The 25,315-nt window shown below is 40.0% G+C and overlaps 2 protein-coding genes across 2 annotated transcripts; both read left to right on the plus strand.

Moving 5' to 3' along the window:
- Positions 1–19,522: 19,522 nt before the first annotated feature.
- LOC133852554 (FRIGIDA-like protein 4b) lies at positions 19,523–20,221 on the plus strand. Its single transcript, XM_062289319.1, has 2 exons — positions 19,523–19,611; positions 19,708–20,221. Exons 1-2 carry the CDS (start codon positions 19,523–19,525, stop codon positions 20,219–20,221), a joined length of 603 nt encoding a protein of 200 aa, XP_062145303.1.
- A 1,480-nt stretch (positions 20,222–21,701) lies between these two features.
- On the plus strand, positions 21,702–24,904 carry LOC133883059 (large ribosomal subunit protein eL38z/eL38y). The gene is made up of 3 exons (XM_062322246.1): positions 21,702–21,859; positions 24,269–24,452; positions 24,678–24,904. The coding sequence occupies exons 1-3, from the start codon at positions 21,857–21,859 to the stop codon at positions 24,698–24,700; spliced, it is 210 nt and encodes a 69-aa protein (XP_062178230.1). The 5' UTR covers positions 21,702–21,856; the 3' UTR covers positions 24,701–24,904.
- Positions 24,905–25,315: the final 411 nt, after the last annotated feature.

Raw genomic sequence — 25,315 nt, forward strand, 5'->3', positions numbered from 1 at the left:
CAGCTAATTAATTGAAGTGCACTTAGCATGACATAGGGATGGATTACCGCATTCTCTAAGTCCTTCAGCGGTTGCGCTTCCATCCAAGCAACGGTACCGAGCTTAAACTCTGCAAATCTCTGTGAATATATCTGGGGCCAAAATAATAGTCTCCTCCACATACATGCCTTATTTATAAAAATCTCAATCTCATAAATTATTCTTATTCCTTTGATAACTCTTGAGGCAACGTGTGGGAGGGTTTTTACTCTCCTTTTCTCATTAATTTCAAAAAGCTGTAACTTCCCGTCTCGGGAACCAACTAAACAATTTACTAATAATTAGAAAATCCTTTATAACCAAAGCTTCTTTTAAAACAGTGATTTCAAGATTAACATTTATACCAACAATTTTCATCTCAAAACTATTTTTAAAACAGTCCTTCATGCATCAATATAATTTGAAATATAGAACAAGAACAATTAATTGCAAATATGCTTAAAAAAAGGATAAAGTAATATGACATAAAACAATTTGAAAAGGGGTAGAGGATCCCTTACCTCTTCGAATGAAACTAAAGCAAATTCCTTGACAGCTAGCTAGTCACTTGAATACAGGTTCCAACAAATTAAGACTACATACTCGACACTAGAAAATATCCTGACACTACTACGGTTCGTCTTGCTAGCCTATTGAGAATGGATTCCCTAGATATGTTTAAAGACATTAATAAAGATAATTGTCATCAGAAATATTCTCCTTCAATATAATAAAGTTTAATAAATTCCGATATCATGAACTATACTCTTAATTAAAATGGTTTATAAAAAGGATCCATGATTTTTAAGAAATTTACGAGAAGGTTTGAAACAGTTGAACTAAAATAGTTTTGCTTCTCTGTGGAAAAGATTTAAAAGAAAAATAAAATAAAATAAAAATAAAAGAATAAACAGTGTTTACGGCTAGAAGAGAAATATATATATATATAAATAACATGAATCACTCGGGCGTGGAGACCCTGCTGTCCACAAAGAAGGAAATAATAAAAATAATAAAGGTTATGCCTCCTGTGATTTTGTTGCTAGGAAAGAAAAGAAAAGAAAAGAAAAAAATAAATAAATTAAGAAACCGAGAGAGGCACTCAGCGTGAAGCTTCTTGAAGGAATAAGAATAATGATAATAAAATGAATTGCAAGTTTGGCATATGGTACTACAGAATTTCTGTAAGGGAATTGGAGAAAATAGGAGGATGACGTTGGTACTAGAAAAAGAAAGAGTCAATAAAAAAACAACATGCAAATAGGACAAGAGCCTTGGTTGTATGCCAAGCAGAAAAGTAAAATATCAAGGCCAAAAAGAAAAGTCAACAGCAAAGCTAAAGAAAAAAAAATAATCTAGCTAGTCCTAGAGACTTGAGATGATTGCACTAAACTGAAAAGGCCATGCCACCACACGTTAAGGCTGCTACGGTAGTCAGTAAGGAAAAGAAAGAAGAGAGAAAAAAAAAAAAAAAAAAACAAAGAACCTGAAAGACGTACATTACGTCGATACAACAGAAAAGAAAGAAAAGAACAGAAATATGAAAAATATACCTGCAGGTAGAAGTGAAGGAAGCTGAAAATCCTTGTACGCAGTGCGAGGGAAAAGAGAAGGCTTGAAACTTTTCGATGATGAGAGGAGAGAGTGATGGCTAAGAGATTTATTTATAGGAGTAGGTTTTTATTCTTTGGCTGCTAGGGTTTTATATAATAAAATAGGTATTTTAATAAGAATAAAATTGAATAAAAATATAAAATCTGGTCATCATATTTTTTTTATAAATATATAATATAAAAGTGGAACTTAAATTGATATAAATTTATTAAATTTAACAGCAGGTGTTTTAATACAATATAGAAACGGTTATTTAACAACAAGGAATAAAATAAATTTTCATATGTAAAAATCAAGCGTTTATTATTTCCGTCTAGTTATCCATTCTCATAGGTGGTAAAGACTATTCTACCCTCGAAAGGGGTCGGGGTCATTACACCGACAATGGCTAGAAAGTTAGCGGATCTTCGATTCTCCCTAAACTCCCTCTCTAAGCACTGTGAAATTTGTTATAGAATTCTTACAATTTACAAGCCTAGAGCCCTCTATTTATAGGCTTACAGAAATCCTAAATCTGGACAAATTTGGATTCTGGCTGTCAAGCGTCCAGACGGAAGATTGCCTCGTCTAGACGGTCTTCTGCGACCACCTACCAGAATAGCGCAATTCTTTCCATAACAGGTATACGTCCAGACGGCTTGGCCAAGCGTCCCACAAAAGGACAAAGGGAAAACAGAGTATAAAGAAAACCACAATTACTAAAATTCAAAACAACAAGAATAACAATAAAGTGTCTCAACTAAAGCTCAAATCAACATAAGAGAAAACCAAAACCTCAAGATATCACATTTCCTGAATTTGAACCACTTCGACTTCTTGCTCTTGAAGCCAGAAAACCATAGACTGAAAATTTTCAGTCACTTGAGTCTTCTAGCCCGAAACTAATCATCCGCAGAAAGAAATCTTCTAAATAAGTGGTCTGCAAGATGATAAAGAAGATTCACCACTGAATCTCTAGCTGGTGCAGATTTAGAGGAAAAGGTTATGGAAGACTCTGTATGAGCGGGGGGAATGAGCTCATTTGAAATTTGAGACCTTTGGAATTTTGAACATACTACTTCAAAATTAGTCAGTTTTCCAAAGAGTCCTTTGTCTGACACTATGCTGAAGCTGTGCTGGACTACATATTCCTGAAAATATTTAAACAAAAATCTATCCAAAAATAACACCACAAGGAAATATTAGATCCTTTCAGTTTCAAAAAGAATGTGGTATTATGATGGCTATCAATTGGATTCATAAAGAAATACAAAAGTAGATATAGCAATCCAAAAGACACAGATTAGTAATATCCATCTAGCATAAAGATAGAAAAAGATATTCATGCACAATCTCTCAAATCATAATCAATTAAAGATTCCAATATTCTAAAAAGAACCAAAGCTTAAGAGAATAAGGAAAGTCAAAGGAAATACCTGGGAATGAGAAAAGATGTGCAGAGAATGCCAAAATCTCGGGATTAGTCCGAGAGAAAACACACACAACACGACATGATAGAACAGGCAAATAGTAGTAGTATGTGTTTGGCAGAGAAAGCAAAAAGCTCGCGTCCAGACGTGGTACATACTCATCCGAACAACATGCTGTTAGATAAGAGATCGACAGAGCCGAGCGCGTCCGAACGCAAGAACATATCCGCCCGGATGCTTCACACTAGAAATTGAAAAACAAAGGGAAATATGCAGAATTTTTTTTTTCCTAACGTTAGCTTCATAACACACATGTATAAATAACTGATAAAACAGTCAAATAGCATTTCAAATATATTCCAAGATATAATTGAGAGTTAAGAGTCAATAAGCACAAAAATTTCCCTGCAGATAGAAATTTTTCAATAGTAAACTTAACTCATACAATGCGTGTATGTGTGAAAGCTTTCTCAATAAGGTATGAAGTTCACTGATATGACTTAAAGCAACCGAATTTTCTAAATAAGAGAGAAAATCAATGGTAGATCAGTCAAAAGTCAAACCTTATTTTACTAGGGCCTAGCCACCGTCATCTGATACACTCCCCCTAAGCTGCAGCACTTTTCTTTTACTTCGTCTTTTAGTGACCGTCTATTTCCACAAGGATTTGGTCATTGACTGTTTTTATAGGGACAAGTTCAAGAACAGATTTATAGCACAAAAGCAGTGGATCTTTTTATTTATCCATATTTAATCAGTTTTGAATGCTTTTTATCACTTGGTGCTGCAACCTAGAAAGAAGGCCAGAATTTATGGGTTCTAGGTTCAACTAGCGAGTTGGTCAATTTGACCATCTTAGCAAAAAAATAATCTTTCATTAGAATTTCTAGAAGCTAAAAGCTAGAGAGAAAAAATGTACCTTAGGCGAGCCTTGCATAGTTCACATTTTCATCGCATGAGGAAAGTAACTATCTATCAAATAGATACAGCAAGGAAACTTTGCAGATATCAAACAAGAACTCTCAGTTATATAAAAGCAAAAAGAGTAATGTACCAAGAACTGAGACATCAGGCAAAAATACACAAGATATCAGAAAAACTATAAAATAAAATAAAAAATTCTGCATCTTCTCCCCAATTTTTATTTTTTATTTTTTTGTTGAAAACAATAAAATAGAAAAACAACAAGGACATGCTTATGGAAAAGGAAATAACATCTAGTCCCAGCATGTAAGGTAAAATCAAACCTGTCCTCAGGGAGAGAGGTTTAGAAATACCAAGACAGAAAAGCAGCCTCCCGATGTGCTTTAATTGTTATCCCAAAAAAAAAATATCTGCAGAAGTTTCTCAAGACAACAAGAGAAAATATGGAGATAGAATAAATGGTTCCTCAAATAGAATGCAAGGCATGAATAGGATATGACATGATAAACTATGCAATGCAAAACATACCTGACATGCACTAGGATTTAAGAACCAAAATTCTAGGCATGGTAAGACTTCACCTCTACTAGGTGAGTCCACTCCTCCTTAAGGGGTGAATGGTCTCATCATTCCTGACCCATACCTGCTTGACCCGTGGCGTTGGTTTGCAGGCTTTGTTCATGTTGTCCATTCTTCTTAGCATACATTGCATTAGGCTCAGCAACCCTTCATAGTCATGGTTGCTAATGAGCTTCTGCGGCTTTCTCTTGTAGCGCCTTGATTTGTTCTTTTTCGATTTGCCACTCTGATTCGCAAGAACCAACTTCAGCTGTCACTGTTGATGCCGTGGAGCCTGGAATGCAGTCAGAGGTAGAGTGCCTGATGTAGCTCTTGTTGGCAGCTCCTTCTGAACCTTCGACTTCTGTGCCAAAAAATGTGGACATTTGGGTCGGATGTGACTGGTGATGCCGCAGTGATGATAGGTGGGCAAGTTTCTTTTGTTGGAATGCTGTTTGACTTTCTCTGCAAAAATATGGTTAGCATTCTTACAAACAATATTGCCCGTACCCTTTATATGTCTCCTATGCGGAGGGACATATTTTGATGAGGAAGAATCCTCAACTTCACTTTTCCTCAGAGCATCCTGCTTAATCCAAGGCCTATGGGATTTCAACAAATAACAATTTGGCCTAATATGACCAATCTTCCCACAATTATGACACTTAGGAATAAACTTACCTTGTATTCATGATTCCTTGGAGTTAGGCATCACATAATTAGTTAAGCAAGAATTATCTAAACAAGCTGTATCTTCTATCACATGCTTAATATCAATTGAATCTAATTCAGAATCAGAAGCATGTGAAGTAGAAGTACTTAAATCATTAACAATCAAATCAGTCTTGTTAGAAATATTTGTATGAATACAAAGCATGCTTTTCAAATTATTACTAGAGAATTTTTCCAAGAGATCCTCTAATTCTTTTAATTTATTCTTTAGTGCATCAACAGTATCAAAAAGCATGGCATTCTCATATTTCAAAGAGTCAATCAAAACATGTGATTCAGATAATTGTAAAATCAAATACTTTTTTTCTTGCTTAATCTTCTTGAGTTCTTTATTGGATTTCTTAAAGAATTTACCAATCAAAAGGGTATCTTTAGAGAAATCATAAAAATCATCTTCAGAGAACTGAAGAAGATTTATGTTAGAAGAAGTCATGGATCACACTTAGGAAATAAATCCAAACACAAATGTACCCGCTCTGATACCAATTGAAAATAAATATTGACTTCTAAAATAACCAAGTGTGTGTTTGTGTGCAGCAAAATATCTTAAATGCAGAATTTAAAGAAGACAAGATATTTGTTGACGAAGTGAAAACTCTGTGAAGAGAAAAACCACTCCGGGGCAGCCAAACCCAAGAACTCCACTATCCAAAAACAAAGCAAGTTACAAAGCACTCGTACTCACAAAACCTATTGCAGTAGTCATACCTTTAACTATAACACGAAGCCCATCATGATCGCTTTCCAACCAAGTCTCATACTTAAAAGGGTCTTTCATGGATTCCTTTACATTAAGGCCAACCCATAAGATAGGCTTCACACGAACAAGGAGCACACACCGGCAACGACTAGAGAACTAACGGATCTTCGATTCTCCCTAAACATCCTCTTTGAGCACTGTGAAATTCGTTACAGAATTCTTACAATTTACAAGCCTAGAGCCCTCTATTTATAGGCTTACAGAAATCCTAAATCTGGATAAATTCGAACTCTGGCTATCAAGTGTCTAGACGGAAAATTGCCTCGTCCGGACCGTCTTCTGCGACTGCCTTCTAGAATAGCTCAATTCTTTCCATAACAGGTATACGTCCAGACGGCTTGGCCGAGCGTCCGGACGGTCTTCTGCAACCGCCTTCCAGAATAGCGCAATTCTTTCCATAACAAGTATACGTCTGGACGGCTTGGCTGAGTGTCCGGACGGTCTTCGCTATAACTCATTTCCGCGTTTGAACGGAACACTGGATTATTCTAAAATGCTGGACAGCATCCAAACGTGTTGCCACGTTGTCCGGAGGAATTGCAGAACCTTCCTAAACAATGTCGATTTCTGAAATCTAACTCCGTGTAGAAATTGGAAAAGCTTGACCTAGCGTTCGAACGGTGTTGCTCTGACATCGGGATGTCTTCAACTCAATCTGCTAGACATTGCGGGGCATTCGGATGCCTTCAAAGGCTTGTCCGGACGATTGCACAGGAACCGACTATTCTAACTTGAAAATTGCATGGAATCTTCATGGACATCTTCTTAAAAACTTGTGACCATACACATGGCATGAAATGAGACACTGTCCATATTAATTGAAGACTCTGAATAGAACCGATAATCCTGTTAAAAAGAAACTATTACATAAAGTGTTTTTGTCATCCAGAATGTAGCCAACATAAACTACTAACAGGGTACATTGCCACTTTTTAAACATTGGAGGCAAAAGTGAAAAAGTTGTCAAACTTTGGGGGATAAAATGCATTTTTCCCTTCTTGTTGTTTTTAATAAAGGACTTGGATTCGTTCTTGAGAAAAGAAAAAAATAAATTCACAATGTTACATGTGATCACCCAACGCATCGAGGATGTTGACCATAATAAAGTTTTTACTCATAAATACATCAAAGTGATCTCCACTTAACATATGAATTCACAATCCTCTAAGGATTTAAAATCAATAATGAAAATTGAAATTGACTTCTAAATAAAGTGTGTGCAACAAGTGTCAACAAAAATCAAGCACAGCGGAAAATAAAAGACACATAGTTTTTGTTGACGAAGTGGAAACTCAATTAAGAGAAAAACCACTCCGGGGCAGCCAAACCCAGAAATTCTACTATTCAGAAGAACAAGCTAGATACAAGATAGTAACACTCACATTAACCCAATGTAGTGGTCGTACCTTACTCTCTGACGTGTAACCCAACACGAACACTTCCCAACTAGGTCTCCTACCTGAAGGGGTCTTCAATGGAATTCCTTATCTTAGAGCCGACCTCTAAGATAGACTTCAGTTGTAGCGCAGCACACTTGAAACGGCTTCAGAGGGATTTTGAACTTCTATGAGCTCTTGTGGAATTCAATACCGAATTCTTGCAGTTCTCAATGCCTAGGGGCCTCTATTTATAGGCAGAGGTGCAGAATGGGCGACTGCAGTAATCTGTACCGACGCCGTCCGAACGGTGCTCTTGGGCCGTCCAGACGAACAACTGTGCAACAGGATTTTCAAAAAATTTCGCTGAAAATCTTTCCTGTTTAAGACCTGCGTTCGAACGGTGAGACGCTGACGTCTGGACGGTCGCACGTCCGCTGCAAGTAATTTCCATATAAGGCTTCGTGCGTCCGGACCAAGGGGGATGAACGTCCGGACGGCAATTCTTCAACACGTAATTTCCATATCTGCTATGCGTGCGTCCAGACCATGAGAGGCAGACGTCCGGACGGTTGAAGTTGAATCAGTAATTTCCTTCTTTGATGATCGCACGTCCGGACCACAGTTGTCAGACATCCGGACGGTGACATTTGAATTGCGATTCTTGCCTTAAGGAGACGCGTGTCCGAATGGGATACCACATCGTCCGAACGGTTGATCGATCTTCCCTTTATTGGAACTTTGGAAAGAATCGGAGACTGTTCGAGTACTGATATGCGTCCGGACGGGCTGCTGAGATGTCTGGACAGGTGCAAGCTGGAACAGAAGCTTCTCGATACAGTGTAGGGGTCCGGACGGAAAAGATACGTCGTCCAGACGGATGATGCTGGTCTGTCTGGCATCCGGTCGGGATGAACACATCGTCCGGACGGATGGAACAGTGGACAGATGGGCGTCCGGACGGCTGACAGGGAAACTGAAATCTTCTATCTTTTTCGCAGTGTAGAGTCTTCTGAAAATGCTCTGACAAGTGGAATCCCTGTTTACAGCATCTTTACACATACGTGATTTTGTCCAAACATAGAATGAGGCCAAAATACTAATAAACTCCCCTTTTGGCCATTCTGGGACAAAAATCACTTGACCGGTTTGGAAATACATTCCCGGTCCAAAAATTAAAATTACTCCCCCTTTTTGTCACAAAGGGACAAAGGGTAAAACAGAGTAATAAAAACCAATTGTCATAAAAATTATTCCCCCTAACAGTCTCAGAAGGACCTGGGAAACAGAGTAATATGTGTTTAAGTTTTGAACAAAATAACATAAATTAATAAAATGTCTCAAAATAACATAAAAACAATAAAACAGAGGCAAATCAAACATCCTCTAGCATGTGTACAGTCTGAGCTGCAGCATCCTCATCATCACTGCTGTTCGGATGATGGACTCGAAGGCACTCCTGAACGTCCAAATGGGTCTGCTCCACCCGTTTGTTGATGGATCGCACTTCGAGATGTAAAAAGGAGATGGACTGCTGCATGGTGGACATACCTCCCTGAATGGCAGCTAAGGCCTCCATGATTTGAGAATAATTAGCCTCTGGCTCAGATGGCGGGACGGTATGAGAGGATGAAGCTACGTCTGGAAAAGCAACATGCATAGCAGCAGAAGCAACATGCATAGCAGCAGGCATGTCATCATCAGAATCCTCTCGTCACAGCTGCGCATTCGACTTCATCAGTGTCTGTTTGCTGAGGGGCTGCTGGATCTTCATCCTAGGCTCTCCATTCACATTGATACCTAACTGAAGGATGATTTGAGTGATTAGGCAGCCGAAGGGGAGACCGGTATTGCTCTCATCGCGAGCCTCGAGCATGACTCCCAGAATATGATTGCAAAGACAGAAAGGCAAGCGAAGATGAACAGTATAGACAAACTGTGCCCTCTTCAGTATCAAATCACTGCGCCTGGCAACTGGCCAGAGATTGTGCTGAACAATTTTGGCCAATATACGATGAGCCGGAGCTAGTGCACCAATCCTGATGTTGGTATGATGCCCCTCACCCTGTGGAACGACATGGAAGAACTCTCGGAGATCGTCCATAGTGGGAGGAAGCACCACCTCATTGTAAGGACTGGCAGACAGATCAAGGACTGGTACCCCGAGGAACCGACTGATGGTCTAGGGATCTACAGTGATGATGTGGCCGTGAACAGTGGACTGCAGTACCACCCCATGCTCATCATCCTGAACCACCTCAAGGTTGGCATAGAAGAGCCTGACTAGCCTGGTGAGGACGATGCAGGCACAAGTGTAGAGGTAGCCCCAGTGATAGGTCTGGATAGTCTCATAAATGCTATCCAATGGAGGCACCATGATGTCAGCACGGACCACATTCCGCTCAGCGAGGACATTGCGGTCCATGATCTTGGCTTGGAAGGCACTCTGCTCTTCCTCTGTCCTCTGGCGGACTCGACGCTCAGAGCTGATGGCAGACATGATTATGCAAAAGAACCAACAAGAATTTTGCCAAAAATAATCCAAAAAAAAATTCTTGTTAGTGTAATAAAAATTTGGCAGAATAACAGCTGTAATAAGGACTTTTGTAATAAAAACAAATAATATCACAATTAAGTCCAAGGAATTCCATCATGGCAAATATCCCAAAAACATTCCAAAAAAAAATTTAACAGTTGTAAAATAAACTGAAAGAAATAAGACAAGAAAAAAATACCTGGAATGAGAGGAAGAATGCACACAGAAAATGAGATCACTCCACAAACTAAAAAAAACGTACATAGGAGTTGCCAAGGAGAAAATTTTGTGTGGTATGAAGGGAGAAAGCGACGATCTGGGCAATTTATAGCCTCTGTGGGGTACCCGTCCAGACGGTGTTTTGATGACGTCCGGACGCGTGCTGCCTCAGAAAGGAGCAAAACAGTTATGCATGTCCGGACGAATTAAATTACCCGTTTGGACGAGGATGACAGCTCACGTCCGGACGTGGAACAGATTCCGTCCGGACTCCAAAACGGGAACTGTCCGAACTACTGAACTCCACCCGTCCGGACGCCAAGAGGAACCGTCCAGACGCTCCACACTGAAACACCAGAAAAACTGAAGAAAATTTTACGGAGATAAAATTTTCTCAAGTCAGTGTCAGAACATGCATGTATAATCAACTGATAACCCAATCAGAGAGCATCTCAAAACTAAACAGAGATATAAAAGAGAGTTGTGATTTTAATTAGCACAAGTATTTTTCCTAGTCATAGAAAAATTTCAAATAGACAACTCATCTCACTCAATGCACGTGTGTGTGTGAAGACTCTTTTCCCACAAGGTATGACTTTCAATATTTTGACCAATAGCAACCAGATTTTCTTATCAGGAGAGAAAATAAATGGAAGATAAGCCAAAAGTCAAACCTTACTAGGGCCTAGCCACCCTCATCTGATACACTCCCCCTGCGATGCAGCACCTAAGTGATTTACTTGTACCATGAAGGACAACGTAAATATTTTACTTGCACGTAAAGGGCAAGGCATAACGCAAATATAGCACATAAGCAGAGGATATATACTGTAAAGCATAGATGTCATATGATTAACTGCTTGTTTCTTATGGTGCTGCAAACTATAGGGAGTGCCAGAGTTTATAGGCTTTAGGTTCAACTAGCATGAGGTCAATTTGGTCATCTTATCAAAAACTTCTTCTCTTATCCAGAATTTCTAGAAACAAATAGGCCAGAGAAGGAAAGATGTACCTTTAGGGGAGCCTGGGATAGTGCATTTTTCATCGCGTGAGGAAAAGAAGCTATCCTACTTTTTGCATAAACCGGAAAAACACTTGGCCAATATAGTCATAAACTCTCAATTAATCTAAGCAGAGTAGATTAATGCTTACAGAATTGAAATATCAGGCAAAAAGACATGCAATATCTAAAACGCCAAGAGAAAATAAATCCTGCAAAAATTCTCCCCATTTTTTTTTTAAAAAAAAAAAAAAAATACAAAAATACAAAACAACAAGCAATATGGAAAAGACATCATATGCAAAGGCAAGATCAAACCTGTATACACTCAATGATGCCACTACAGAAAAATAGTCGCTCGACCTGCTTTTTCTGTCTTCCCAAAAAAAAATACTTGCACAGTTCTCTCAAGAAACATAGAGGGCAAACACAACTAGTTCCTAGATTGCATATAACAATATGTCAAGTAAACTGAGCAATCAAACCTGATGCCATAGGATTAGGAACTAAATCCTAGGCACGAACACCCGAAACTGCTAGGTGCGTCTGTACCCCCTCATGGGGTAGTTGTCCTTCTCGACCCAAGCCTGCCTTCCAGTGGGTGGTTGTTGGCAGGACTGCATCATCCACTCCATCATGTTCTGCATCTAGATAGGAGGCTCACTGGAGTATTGCTCTTCTTTCATCTTCTGAGGCCTTCTAAACTACTTGGGTTTGCTCTTGTAGGTGCCACTGTGATTGGCTGGTACAAATCGCTGCTGAGGTTGCTAATGCTGAGGAGCATGAGACCAAGGGGCTTGATATTGATACCTTGGTGCTTGGTGAGGTGCCTGATTCCATGGAGTCCGATGCTGAGCCGCAGGTCTAATGCCATAATGAGCTTGTCTAGGCACTTCTTGCTTGGCTTTGGCCTTTTGTTCTTTCAAGAGAGAGCACTAAGGGCGAACATGCCCACTGAGACCTCAGTGATGGCAAATGGGAGGTCTTCTGATGGAATGAGGCTCCTGAATGCCTGGAACATCATCGTTGACCTTTTCTTTCTTTTTATCTTCAACAGTGGGAGGAGGCTCTGGGACTGTAGGTTTCACAAACACAGTCTTTGAGGAAGAAGGAATATCAGAAGAGGGAGCTACATACCCAAGGCCAGTTTTGTCATTTAGGCTCTTTTGGATAGACAGCATACGAGTCAGCTTCTCATCAGTGACTCTCTCTAGTTGGAGCTGTGTCTCTAGTAGCTTTTCCTCGAGCTCTTGTACTTTGAGCAGCAATGAACTCTTCTCGGTTTGCAAACTGTTCAGATCATTAAGGTGCTGCTTTCGGCCTTCCCTCAACTTCTCATACTCTATGTAGAGTGTCTTGTAGGCCTCCTTGAGCTCTCCCTCATTCACACTATGCTCCGAGTAATACGAGTCTTCTTCTTCAACATGTGGGGCAACAAAGGCCATAAATTTTTCAGACTCTGGAGCTTCTTCTTCTGACTCATCACTGAGAGTCACATTGTATGCTTTCCCCTTGCCCTTTCTAAGATTCCCGTAATCGGCCCGGATATGCCCAAAGCATGAGCATTCAAAACATCGGGGTCCTCTGGGATCTTTCTTATCTTCTTCCTCAGGTTCAGCTTCTCTAGGAGATTTCTTTACTCTTTCAGAAAACCTCTTCTTGAACCGATCATCTTTCATCAGTCTTCTGAAATTTTTGGCTAACATAGCCCCAGCTTTTTCTTCATCCCCAGAGTCATCTTCAGATGATGCTTCTACCTTCTTCTTGGAAGCCTTTAGAACAATGGTCTTCAACTTCATGACCGGGGGCAAAGACAGCTCATATGTTTGAAGAGATCCCACCAGCTCTTCAATCTTCATCTCCTCAAGATCCTTGCTTTCTTCAATGGTGGTCACCTTGATTCTAAAACGCTCAGGCAAAGATCTTAGAATCTTTTGGATGAGTTTTACATCCGAGATAGGTTTCCCAAGACTCACCATGGAGTTCCTCACGTCACTCATCTTAGAGTAAAACTCTCCAAAGGTCTCTTCTTCAAACATCTTAATTTCTTCAAATCTTGAAATCAACATTGAAGTTTGGCAGATTTAACAAGTTTCGTGCCTTCATATATTGTTTCCAAGATTCGCCATGCTTCTTTGGCAGATTCGCAGTTTGAATTTTGACGAATTCAGAAGGAGAAAGTGCTTGGCATAGAGCATGGAGGGCTTTATCATTGGAAAGTTGGGCGTTTTTCAGAGGGACTGTCTCGAGTGTTGTATCCTCTGGTTTAGACCAACCAGTTTCAACAATATTCCAACAGTCAATAGATTTTAAAAAGAATCGCATCCGAGCTTTCCAATAGCCATAGTTCGTACCATCGAAGGTAGGAACATAATTAAGAGTTTGAGACATAGTAGCGAATAGAAGTCAAAAATAAATGACACTCAAGAATTTAATCTTCTCAGAGTATACCAAGCTCTGATACCAATTGAAAATTGAAATTGACTTCCAAATAAAGTGTGTGCAACAAGTGTCAACAAAAATCAAGCACAGCGGAAAATAAAAGACACATAGTTTTTGTTGACAAAGTGGAAACTCAATTAAGAGAAAAACCACTCCGGGGCAGCCAAACCCAGGAATTCCACTATTTAGAAGACGAAGCTAGATACAAGATAGTAACACTCACATTAACCCGATGCAGTGGTCGTACCTTGCCCTCTGACGTGTAACCCAACACGAACGCTTCCCAACCAGGTCTCCTACCTGAAGGGGTCTTCAATGGAATTCCTTATCTTAGAGCCGACCTCTAAGATAGACTTCAGTTGTAGCGCAGCACACTTGAAATGGCTTCAGAGGGATTTTGAACTTCTCTGAGCTCTTGTCGAATTCAATACCGAATTCTTGCAGTTCTCAATGCCCAGTGGCCTCTATTTATAGGCTGAGGTGCAGAATGGGCGACTGCTATAATCTGTACGGATGCCGTCCGGACGGTGCTCTTGGGCTGTCCGGACGGACAACTGTGCGACAGGATTTTTCGAAAATTTCGCTGAAAATCTTTCCTGTTTAAGACCTGCGTCCGGACGGTGAGACACTGACGTCCGGACGGTCGCACGTCCGCTACATGTAATTTCCATATAAGGCTTCTCGCGTCCGGACTAAGGGGGATGAACGTCCGGACGGCAATTCTTCAACACGCAATTTCCATATCTGCTATGCGTGCGTTCGGACCATGAGAGGTAGACGTCCAGACGGTGACATTTGAATTGCGATTCTTGCCTTAAGGAGACGCGCGTCCGGACGGGATACCACATCGTCCGGACGGTTGATCGATCTTCCCTTTATTGGAACTTTGGAAAGAATCGGAGACTGTTCTAGTACTGATGTGCGTCCGGACGGGCTGCTGAGATGTCTGGACGGGTGCAAGCTGGAATAGAAGCTTCTCGATACAGTTTAGGGGTCCAGACGGAAAAGATACGTCATCCGGACTGATGACGCTGGTCTGTCTGGCGTCCGGTCGGGATGAACACGTCGTCCAGACGGATGGAATAGTGGACAGATGGGCGTACGGACGGGATGACACGTCGTCCGGACGGCTGACAGGGAAACTGAAATCTTCTATCTTTTTCGCAGTGCAGAGTCTTCTGAAAATGCTCTGACAAGTGGAATCCCTGTTTACAGCATCTTTACACATAAGTGATTTTGTCCAAACACAGAATGAGGCCAAAATACTAACAAAAAACATAAGAAGTCTTGTGAGTTACAATCTTTCCCATTGACAATATTTTTTTTGGAAAAACAACTTCATTGGTCTGTTCAGTGCATAACAACTACACATCAATCTGAAGCCTCTAACTTCGCTTGATCGATGAAAATCATCAAGATTCGATGTGTCTTAGTCTTCGCAAATGGAATGCTCAATTCCATTACCGACTGTGAACTACTCAAAGTTTAAGACTACAAGGTTTATAAACTAAGACTTTGTATGATAACTCTGTTACTCACAGCATAGACCGTATTCAATGTAATCTAAGGGCCTTTCACAAGCATAATATACATAATTATAATAAGTATGTAAAATATCATATGCCATATGCCTAATTAAATAGATCAATGAATAACATCTTTATTCGTTACAAACTTGAATGTTGATCGTACATTGGGATTTAGGGTTTAATCCCCAACAAATGTCACACCAAAGAAACTCCTTGTAATTCTCTACTAGTGAAAAGGACACCAAACACTAGTGTTTGATAGGAATGGAAGTGTCATCTATCCAATGGACTTTGTATGGCCTTGGGTGTTTTCCTTTGGGCACTTTTAACTTTTGCACAGTCTCTTGTGAAATAACATTCATTTAGCTCTCATTATCAATTATCAAATTAAGAGACTTACCATTGTGTTAGACCAAAGTGTTGAATATGTTGGTTAGGATCCACTCATTATCTTCAACTCGTTATCTTGTCAACATACGTCATATGACACAGAGAGGAAGATTGGACCTCTCCAAGATTTCTTTTGGACCGATGGCATCATTTTGTTTTCCAACTTTTGGTTTTGACCTTCTTCTCTCCAGATGGCCTCATCTTCACATAAAAGAGAAGATCTTAGCTCTCTACCAATACATACCGTTGTAAAGTGGCCACAACCTCTACAATTATAAAATTTGCCGTTGCCTCTTGCCTCTTTATATTTGTCCACCAACTACATATTTGCCTCTATTTCATTACACTCCATTGTGTTTCGGTCAAGGAGTGTCAAAGGTCGTGTGGCTCATTTTTCAGGACTCGTTGTGGACGTCCTAGAATTTATTCTTGGAGTCAAGCAATTTTAAGCGTTGTTCCAATTCAATGATGCCCCATGAGAACTGAAGCCTTTGTGTTGTTGCTCAATTCAAATGTCGAGTTGATATGCCTCCTCAATGCTTACCAATGATACTGCCAATAGCTCCCTACAAATCTCCTCTCGAAGACCCACTTTAGAGTGAGTGATTGTTTGTCGTTCCATCTCAGATATTTGGCTACGAATACTCAAGTCATGGAACTAGCATGTATAGTTAATCAATTGATAGACTACTTTGCCGAAGGGCTAGTAGTTCTTCAAACTCTGGCTTCCCATAGTCTATAGGCAAGTATTTTTCTTGTAATTTCAACTTCATCTTGTCCCATTCAGCAATAGGCGGTTGTCGTAGTCGATGAAGTTGCTATTCTACACTATGCTACCAAACACGCACCTGGCCTTTTACCTTCATCTTGACGAACTGGATCCTTTTGTTAAAGGATAAATTGAACCACTCAAAATAATCTTCTAGAGAGGTGATCCAATCTTGGAAAGCATGTGGGTCTAATTTTCCATGAAATTCTGGAACATTGACTCGGACCCAATTCTTAGTGTCGTCACCGCAAGGATCAAAGCTGAGAATATGCTCCAAAAAATTGGGAACTTCTATTTGCTTATTAAGAATTTAAGAATATAATCAAACATATGTGAATGAGGAGTATACCCAAACTCTTGGAATAGCGAGGAGTAATGGGGTTGAGTCTCCTCCTTGCGAGTGGGAGAACTTCTTGGGGTTTCTTTTTCAGCTTCTTTCTTTTGCTCCTTGTCCTTTGAGTATTCTTTGAATCCGCCTGGCTTTTCAAATAGATGGGCACACACGGAATCCACATGTTTGGTGAGGATGCTGACTTGGTTGACTACCCCCACATGTTTGGTGAGGAAGTCACTACGTTGTTGTTGGGTCATACGACTACTTCCTTAAGTCCTACTGCACGCCTGCATGCACACACACAAACTACAAAAGATAAAATACTATATGCTCCTAATAGACTTAGAATACTAGACTCCAACTATGACTACATGACAAACTTCATCTGCAGCTTGGATTCTTCACCTCTTCTACTTTCATGTGAACTCCCACATCACATCAACAACAAAGACGTGTTTATCTCAAGTTTCAAAAATGTAAATGAATCTCATGACTCCCAGTGCTATATATGTGTAAGACTTCCACTTAGCTTGACACAAATTTGGATGACTACTCCTACAATGCAGTAGTTACTCGCTTTTGCAATAATTATTGGTGATATTATCTACTTCCGTCAATAAGGATAAGGATAAATAAGATAGAATCTCCTTCCAACCCCAAGTTTAGAGCTTTTTGAATAACAATGGCAGCTTGAGTTTCACCTAACTTAGGGCTACAAGGTGAGCCCTTTTGACGACAAACATAGAGAATGGAACCAAACAGATTTCAACAAATAGCTGCTATCAGAGCATTCCTAGTAGCCTCACCAAAATAGTTTTTTAGCTATTTTGGTGAGCCAATTTAATCCTAAAAAACCACTCCCAGCAGCCTCACCATTTTAACAAAAAAAATTTGATGACTGAAATTACTAACCAAATTAGATGAGGCATTTTCACTCAACAACCCACTCACTAAATTTTGTTTCACCTTTCTCTCTCACATGATCAGCACACTTTTTTCCTTTTTTTTTTTTTTTTCTCTCATTTTCTTCTCCCATCTCCCATCTCTCACACGATAATGTTCTTATTTCATGGATATGAAGGATTTTTTGTAAAAAGATTATATAGAGAAAGAATAAATAAACATGAAAAAAATAAATTTAAATAGAATAGTGATAATAAATAGTTAAAATGGTGAGGCTGCTGAGAGAATTTTAAAAAAGTGGCTCACCAGAATAGAGAAAAGTGATTTTTAGCTATTTTGGTGAGTAAAATTTGATGAAGCTACTAGGAATGCTCTCATACTATCATAGCAAATTCATCCCGTACACCAATGACGAAATCAAGCTTAAACAAATTATAAGGGGGCTCAAAAACAATTTAGAAGGGAAGAAGGGACATATTTTTTTATGCAATGAAATGTTTCACATCAGAGCTTGGGTTTAGGGTTGAGTATCGTTTAAATTAGTAACATATAGGTATTTTCACCCACCAAATCGAAAAAGTCGGTTAAAACGCTTAATTAACCAACTTCATATCGACATGAATAAATTTCAAATATTTTGATTAAGTCAGTTGACTCGGTGAAGTCGGTTAAATGTTGATCGGTAAAGTCAGTTAGTCGTAGGCTTTTTTATATTGGGCTGAACCTATTTTTATTGGGCAAAATAGGTTGTTTTTTGGGTTAAACAAGTGTGTTCATTGGTCATGTTTTGGGCTAAACAAGTGATGCACAACTCTGAGGGTCAATTCGGTTAAGTCAGTTCAGTCAAAGTCGGTTAGGTTAGGTTAATCGAGGAAATAAAAATTCTACCGCCTACTGACCCGAACCGATGTCAAAACATTTTTTTTTTCGACTATCAACCGCTAGAAGTTAGTAAGCGGTTTGAGGTGATCGGTATGCGGCAATCAGATATTCTGCCCACCCCTACTTGGGTTGAGGTTCGATATTTTGAAGACCATAATTGGTAAGTGTTTTGAAAAGTCTTTTCTCCTTTTAAACACAATTCCCCCCCCCCCCCCCCCCCCCCTCCCCCTATAAAATAGTTATAAAATAAAATACTTTCCAAAAAACAAAACATAAAATACTTCTTAAAAATAAAATATAACACACTTTTGAATACTTCCCATTTCTTGTAGGAATATTTTGAGAAAATACATATTTATTTATTTTTAGGTGTGGATACTGACCTTCTACTTATTTTAAAAAAAAAAAGGAAAAAAAATAAAAAATCAGTCAATGTGGTTGGCTTAAAAAAAAAAATGTTAAAGAAAAAAAAGGTCTTCTTCAACATTCTCCAACCACAAGTTTAGACCCCATGGTAGCAAGAAAGTTGGCAATTCTCGCTTCTACAGACAACCTCATGCGCCAATTAGAGGGGTCTAAGATCTCTCATCCATCACTTTTGGATTGGGAGCAGCGTAGAGACAATGAGTAAGAGTCCAAGAGACAATAGGTCCGTGGAATTTCTATTTTGATGAGTTCTATTTGGTTTCCAAGAGAGTGTGAAAAAAGAAAAAAGAAAAAAAAGAAAAGAAAAAGGACAACTTCACAAAAGGATATTGAATTATACGCGTTTTGACGGTAGGGTACTGAATTATCATTTCTGTCGAACCCGGGGTTTTAACTATCAAAATTAGTCCCAGAAGGGCATTCCGTCTGTTCTCGGCGTTAAAACGTGACGGAAGTCAATTCACGTGACTTTTTTGATGCCATTTGTCCGTTTTGCCCCTCACTTTCATGCATGTCAACACAACTCCTCAAGCCGGACCCACTCTCCACTCACACATGCAGATTGTAGTCGTCATCATCAACCCGAAGAGAAGCTCTGAACGGTCCTTTGAGGAGTGAAAGAACCGGCATGCATGACGACGTTAGAGAGACAAACCAGCTAGGAGGAGACCGGCAGATGAAATTGGTTTAGTGAACGGAAAATGCCGCGTGGTGCCGATGATGAGCTGCACGCTCCTCTGGAGGGAGCTCTCGGACCACTTCTTGTCCTTGAAGCAAACATCTTGAAGAAGTCTGAGGCCCTCAGGAACAAAATTCATACCCTAGACCACCAGACTAAGGCCTCCCTCAACGATCTCGAGAAGCGCGAGGTCACCATCTAAGGCAGCGTCGAGATCGTACTGGAGAAAGTTGAGGCGAAAACAGAGGATGCACTCACAGCTTACCGTAAGGCATCCCAAGAGGACGAGAACGGAGAGGTAGACAACAGCGAGGGCTTACTGCTGAGTCTGAAGTCGTTTTGCTTGAAAATGGACATTCTTGGGTTTTGGAGGTTCATCATTGGGAAGAAGAAAGAGTTGGACGTGTTGAGGGCTCAGATGCCTCTGGCTCTGGCTGAGTGCGTGGATCCGCCGAGGTTCGTGCTGGAATCGATATCGGAGGTGTTTCTAGTGGACAAGAGGGTGGAGAAGAGCGATAGAGTGAATGACTTGGGCTGGGCTTGCGTTCTGGTGCTAGAGTCGCTAATACCGGTGGTGGTGGATCCGATGATCGGGAAGTCGAGGCTGCTGGTGACGCCAAGCATGAAGGAGCGTGCCAAGGAAATAGCCGAGACGTGGACGGCAAGCCTGGAGGAGCGTCATGGGATCGAGAACGTGAAGACATGCCTTCAAGCTTGTTAGAGGTCTCCTAGTCAATCTCACAGCCAAATCAAAAATAGCTCTTGCAAGAAACATTGTAAATCTTCTTCTTCCCTGAATGCGAAGCCCATGCCTCTGATTAAGTGGCTTTTTCATGAGCCGAACCCCATTGGCTTAAACACTCTGTTTTGTGAAGCTAAAACAGAGGAAATTTTTTCATGAGTCACGTGACTTCCACTCTGCATGTGACCCACTCAAACAGTTTCCTGTAAGAATACATGAACTTCAAATTTTAGATCAAAGCTAATTAAAAAGTCATTCAGTGTTGAGCAATCAATGTGATATTACTGGTAATCCTCACCAGACATGGCTTCCAAATTCTGAGTTTCCAATTTGACATGGTTTGTACCCCAATAAGCCCTTTTGGTTGGAGCTCTCCAAATTCCGCCACGTCTTTTACTTTTCCCTTTCCTTATATAAACAGCTAGCATAGCACCCCCTCGCTCTTCACAAGTGAGAATCACAGAGCACGCTACAAGCCTACAATGCTCAAGCTCAACACCGCAATATTAGCATTCTTCCACTTACAGAAACCTCTAAAACAAAAAAGAGAGAGAAATGAGAGAACAAGCACAACAAGGTGCCCCCGCTTTGTTTCTCCTACTCTTTCTTAATGATGGGTTCTCAAATGGGTCTTTGCTGCCACTCGTAGATCGTGCGGGGAGTAAGTTGGTTGATTTATGGGCAGACCCGTTCTGAGTGTCGGAAAATATCCCATTTTGGCTCCACAGGGGCGACAAGTTCAACTGGAAGGAGACACCAAAAGGTCATATTATCATGCAGGACGTGCCGGGGTTGAAGGAGGAGGAGCTAAATATTGAAGTGGAGAACCGGGTGCTAAGAGTAAGCGGAGAGAGGAAGAGGGAAGGGGAGAAGAAAGGGGATCATTGGCACCGGGTGGAGATATCGCATGGCAAGTTTACATGCATGAAAGTGAGGGGCAAAACGGCTAAATGGCATTAAAAAAGTCATGTGAATCGACTTCCGTCACGTTTTAACGTCGAGAACAGACGGAATGCCCATTCTGGGACTAATTTTGATAGTTAAATCCCCGGGTTCAACATAAATGATAATTCAGTACCCTTCTGTCAAAATACGGTATAATTCGATATCCTTTTGTGAAGTTGTTCCAAAAAAGAAAAAAATAGTTTATATTTAGGTCTATTGTGGTGATATGGAACATGGATTGGCCACCGACCCGCCGCAATTACTACGAGCGAAATGCATCTTTTTTGCTATTATCACGATTGGATTCGCAACAATCAGAGGTCATCTAATGAAATTAAAAAGTAAATAAGTGATTTCAAATTACGCGTTGACTTAAAAATTTAATGTGCATTTATCCTAATACTAATCCCAATTCACCCATATCCGATCCCAACTGGGGTTTACTAATTGCCAAAACCCAGGCCCTGAGGGTCACAGGCCCATCGACTTACTCTGAAATTGCCCTAAAAGACTAGGGACAAAATAGGAAAACAGAAAAAATTGGAATTAGGGTTTAGTAGAAGAATATATAGTCCCAGTTTCCGCAGGGCTTACTCTTCGGAATCGCTTGCGGCCTGTGGGAGCACTCTGGTCTTCAGCCCCAGAACTCTTCTGCACGGAAACGCGAAAATGGTACCTCTCTTTCTTTGTTTCGCTTGGTGTTATATTTAATTATATTATCTTGGTTTTTCTCAGAAGCCAAACGCAGCATTAGGTTTTGTACAGTCTGTTTAGGATGGTTAGTTGAATGTTTTTATATTTTTCTGTTGGGTATGATTTGGGCTTTGTTTGTTTCAAGCTCGATAATCTGTTGCCTTGGATTGGGATCTGTTTGGTACTGGGAAAAATATTCGGGAAAAGAAAGGAAAGATGTGCGATGCCTGTTGCTGTGAAAGATTGGGTTAAAAGGCAACAAATATGGAGATTTTACCTCTTATTTGTTTTGTTTTATGGTTGTGTGAAAATTCCTGAGATAATATTGTGCCTACTGCTGCCTTCTGGGAACCAATTCCCTAGGAGGTAAAACTAAAGTAATTGTACTTTTACTGTGGTTTGTTCAATTGGCTTCTCGGCCATCGCGTGGAGGAGAAATGACCATTTCAGCCACAGTTTGTGGTCTGTAATTATATATATATATATATATATATATATATATTATTGGTGATAGGTTAGAAGATACAACAAGATTTTCTGACAAGTGGAAAGATAGATTCAGTAATACCAGAGTTGAGTTTGGTATCAAACCATTTATTTTGTTATCTTGTGATTTGTTTTGTGTTTAGTAAATTGATAAGCCCATCATCTTCCCAATGTGAACTGAGAGTATTGTTTGCCCTAATGAGCCAAATTAGGTTGAGTTTGTTAACTGGAGACAAGAACAATATATATAAATGAATTATGTTTTTCTGTTTTCATTTGATTGTGGTACTTACTTTCTCTGTTTTTCCAGTAACCAAATGGAGGGTCTAATACCAGTTACTAAACATGGCTAATTATTTATGCATAATTGTTGAGATGGTTTATGTGGAATATGTATGGTGGTTGTGGTGCTAAGCTAGAGGAATGAGCTATTTATTTAGTTGGTCAATAAAAAGATATGTTGAGTATTCAATAAAAGGATATTTTGATAAAGATATGTTGGGTATCAACCTCTATTTGGTGGTTAATATAGTTTTTTTTTTTTAATTTTTTTTTTATAAGTAATGATAGTTTTATTAAAATAAAAGCGTAAGGCGCCTCTAAGTACACATGAAGTATACAAGGAAACAACCAAAGCCAACCCCCCCAAAAAAAACACCAAGCCCACAAAGAGCTAAACCCCAAAACCCGAAAGGAACACCCAAAGCAGCCCACAAAACAAACCCAACGAAACCCACAAGGAAACAACCTAAAACCCGGAAACAAAACGCCTCAAGACCCACAAAGGCTCACAACCCTACGTCATGTGAGCCTAGCCTTTCCAACGCCTAGAGGGGTGCAAACATCGCCATAATTAATGGAGCTCTTCAAATTCAAAAGCTTCCTCTTGCCTTTGGTCTTTTGGTGAGCTAAAATCTTGTCCCGCTCCAATGCCCACTCCAAGGGCAACCTCTCCCAAAACTCAATGGCTTTCTCCCAAACATCCTTAACCTCCCTAGGCGGAACAGAAGGGGCTATCGAAGTCGGGTGCAGGTTGAGAAACCCCTTCCGAAGAAAACCCTTCTTCGCAATACTGGTAGACTTCTTCACAGGAGGCGTTGCAGAATTTTCTATATTAGTAAGGCGTCTTTGAAGCTGCCAAGGAATCTTTTAGAAGCCCCGCATTCCATTTCACTGAGTGACCTTCCCTTAGAAACCTAGCCTTTCGATAATAACTCTGAAAAGGCTTGGAAGGCTGCAACAGGGGGTGAGAAGAACGAATCTTCTAACCCAACTTGACTGCCCCTGAGAGAGGAGGAGGGGCGAAGGCTTCCATGAACGGGGCAACACCAAAACCAGAGCTGCACAAACAGGGAGCTGCATCAAACCCAGCGCTGCTAGGCAATGGGGAAGCAACAAACCCAGAACCATCGGGAGAACCAGACCCATCAAGAAAACTTGTCGTAGCTGTAGGGGCAACCAGATGCTTAATACAGTTATGAGTCTGGTAATATAGTGACGAGTCTGGTAAATCAACTGTGCCTTTAATTCAGGTGCCTTGATGCTTTTCATGCTTGTATATTTTGCCCCAGGTTCTATAGATTGGTAATGGTGCTGCTATCAATCGAATTGCATGATGTAGAATGGGTCATAACAATATTGGAGAAATTAGAAGTAACCGCATAGATGCTAAACGACGTGAGATGCTTTAGTAATGTTATCCTAGTCAGACTGAATCAACTAGTAGTTTTTTATTTTATCTTTTCGTGCCATTTTACCTTTTAATGCCTGTTTTGTATAATCTCATGATATATATTTCGTATTATTTGGTCACAGTGTGCCTTTGCTGATAGCTTGAAACATGCTGGTGGTGCCACATTTTTGTATTTTGGGTTTAACCAAGTGTTTGTATGCTATGAACAGCCAAAGCAAATCCATGAGATCAAGGATTTTCTTATTACTGCAAGAAGAAAGGATGCACGCTCTGTCAAAATCAAGAGGAGCAAGGATGTGGTGAAGTTTAAAGTTCGCTGCTCCAAGTACCTTTACACGCTGTGTGTGTTTGACTCCGAGAAGGCCGACAAGTTGAAGCAATCCCTTCCTCCAGGTATGTCATCAGTGTATGTTAGATTTGTTTATTAGCCTCTGCGACGTGAGAAGAGGTGTTGCAGTTGTTTTGTCTGGCTTTACCACTTGCATATGTTATAGTTTAAATATGGATGTGATTATTACATTGAAAGCTTTTGCGTTTCGCGATGTATGTTTGATATTGTGCTTGTTCTCCTTTTTTGTGCGTCACATTTGATAATTCGTATTATTGTTTTATTTGTAGGTTTGAATGTGCAGGACCTGTGAAGAAAATGAGTTCAGTGAGGAGATTTATCTATTTTTTTCTTTTTGTTTTTCCTTAATTTGGTAACTGCGGTGATGAGAACCTTGTAATTCTTCCTTTGGTAATGAATTTGTAGACTTGGACATGGTGTGTTTCGCATTTTTTGTTTTTTGTTTTTTCTTTTTGAAAAAAAATTTAATGAATGAACTCGGCAATTTTGTGCGTTTCTATAGAGTTATATTTTCTTACTTTGGAGAAGTTGATAACAAAGGAATTGTGGGGGGCTTTGCCATTTTCTTCTCCCATAGCCTCCCAAGGTTGCTCTAATTGGTCCACCAGAGGCAGTGGGTTCATAACGTTATTACAAGTCCATCGTGTCCAAACAGATCAATCCATTCGAACAGTTCCTGTTTGAGTTGGGATCCAGTGTTTTATGTTTCTCGTCTTTTTGACTGAAATTCACCGTTTGTTGAAATTTGTTTTGTATTTGATTTTACAATGTGCTAAAATTTGTGTTTGATATTGATTTCTGTTTAAAAATCAAGGAAAGCAAATGAAACAAATACATGCGTTGCCAAAAGGAAAGCTATTCAATTGCTCCATACGTCTATCAAGTGCATGTGCGGTCCATGGTTGCT

The sequence above is a fragment of the Alnus glutinosa genome, chromosome 12, assembly GCF_958979055.1.
Source record: "Alnus glutinosa chromosome 12, dhAlnGlut1.1, whole genome shotgun sequence".
Classification (NCBI taxonomy): domain Eukaryota; kingdom Viridiplantae; phylum Streptophyta; class Magnoliopsida; order Fagales; family Betulaceae; genus Alnus; species Alnus glutinosa.

Excerpts from the sequence above, each read along its gene's own strand:
- LOC133852554 (XM_062289319.1), top strand. The coding sequence starts at position 19,523 with ATGCCGCGTGGTGCCGATGATGAGCTGCACGCTCCTCTGGAGGGAGCT. Across the intron at positions 19,612-19,707 it reads GAAGCAAACATCTTGAAGAA|CGTCGAGATCGTACTGGAGA; the intron begins GTCTGAGGCCCT and ends CATCTAAGGCAG.
- LOC133883059 (XM_062322246.1), top strand. Across the intron at positions 24,453-24,677 it reads GAAGCAATCCCTTCCTCCAG|GTTTGAATGTGCAGGACCTG; the intron begins GTATGTCATCAG and ends TTTTATTTGTAG.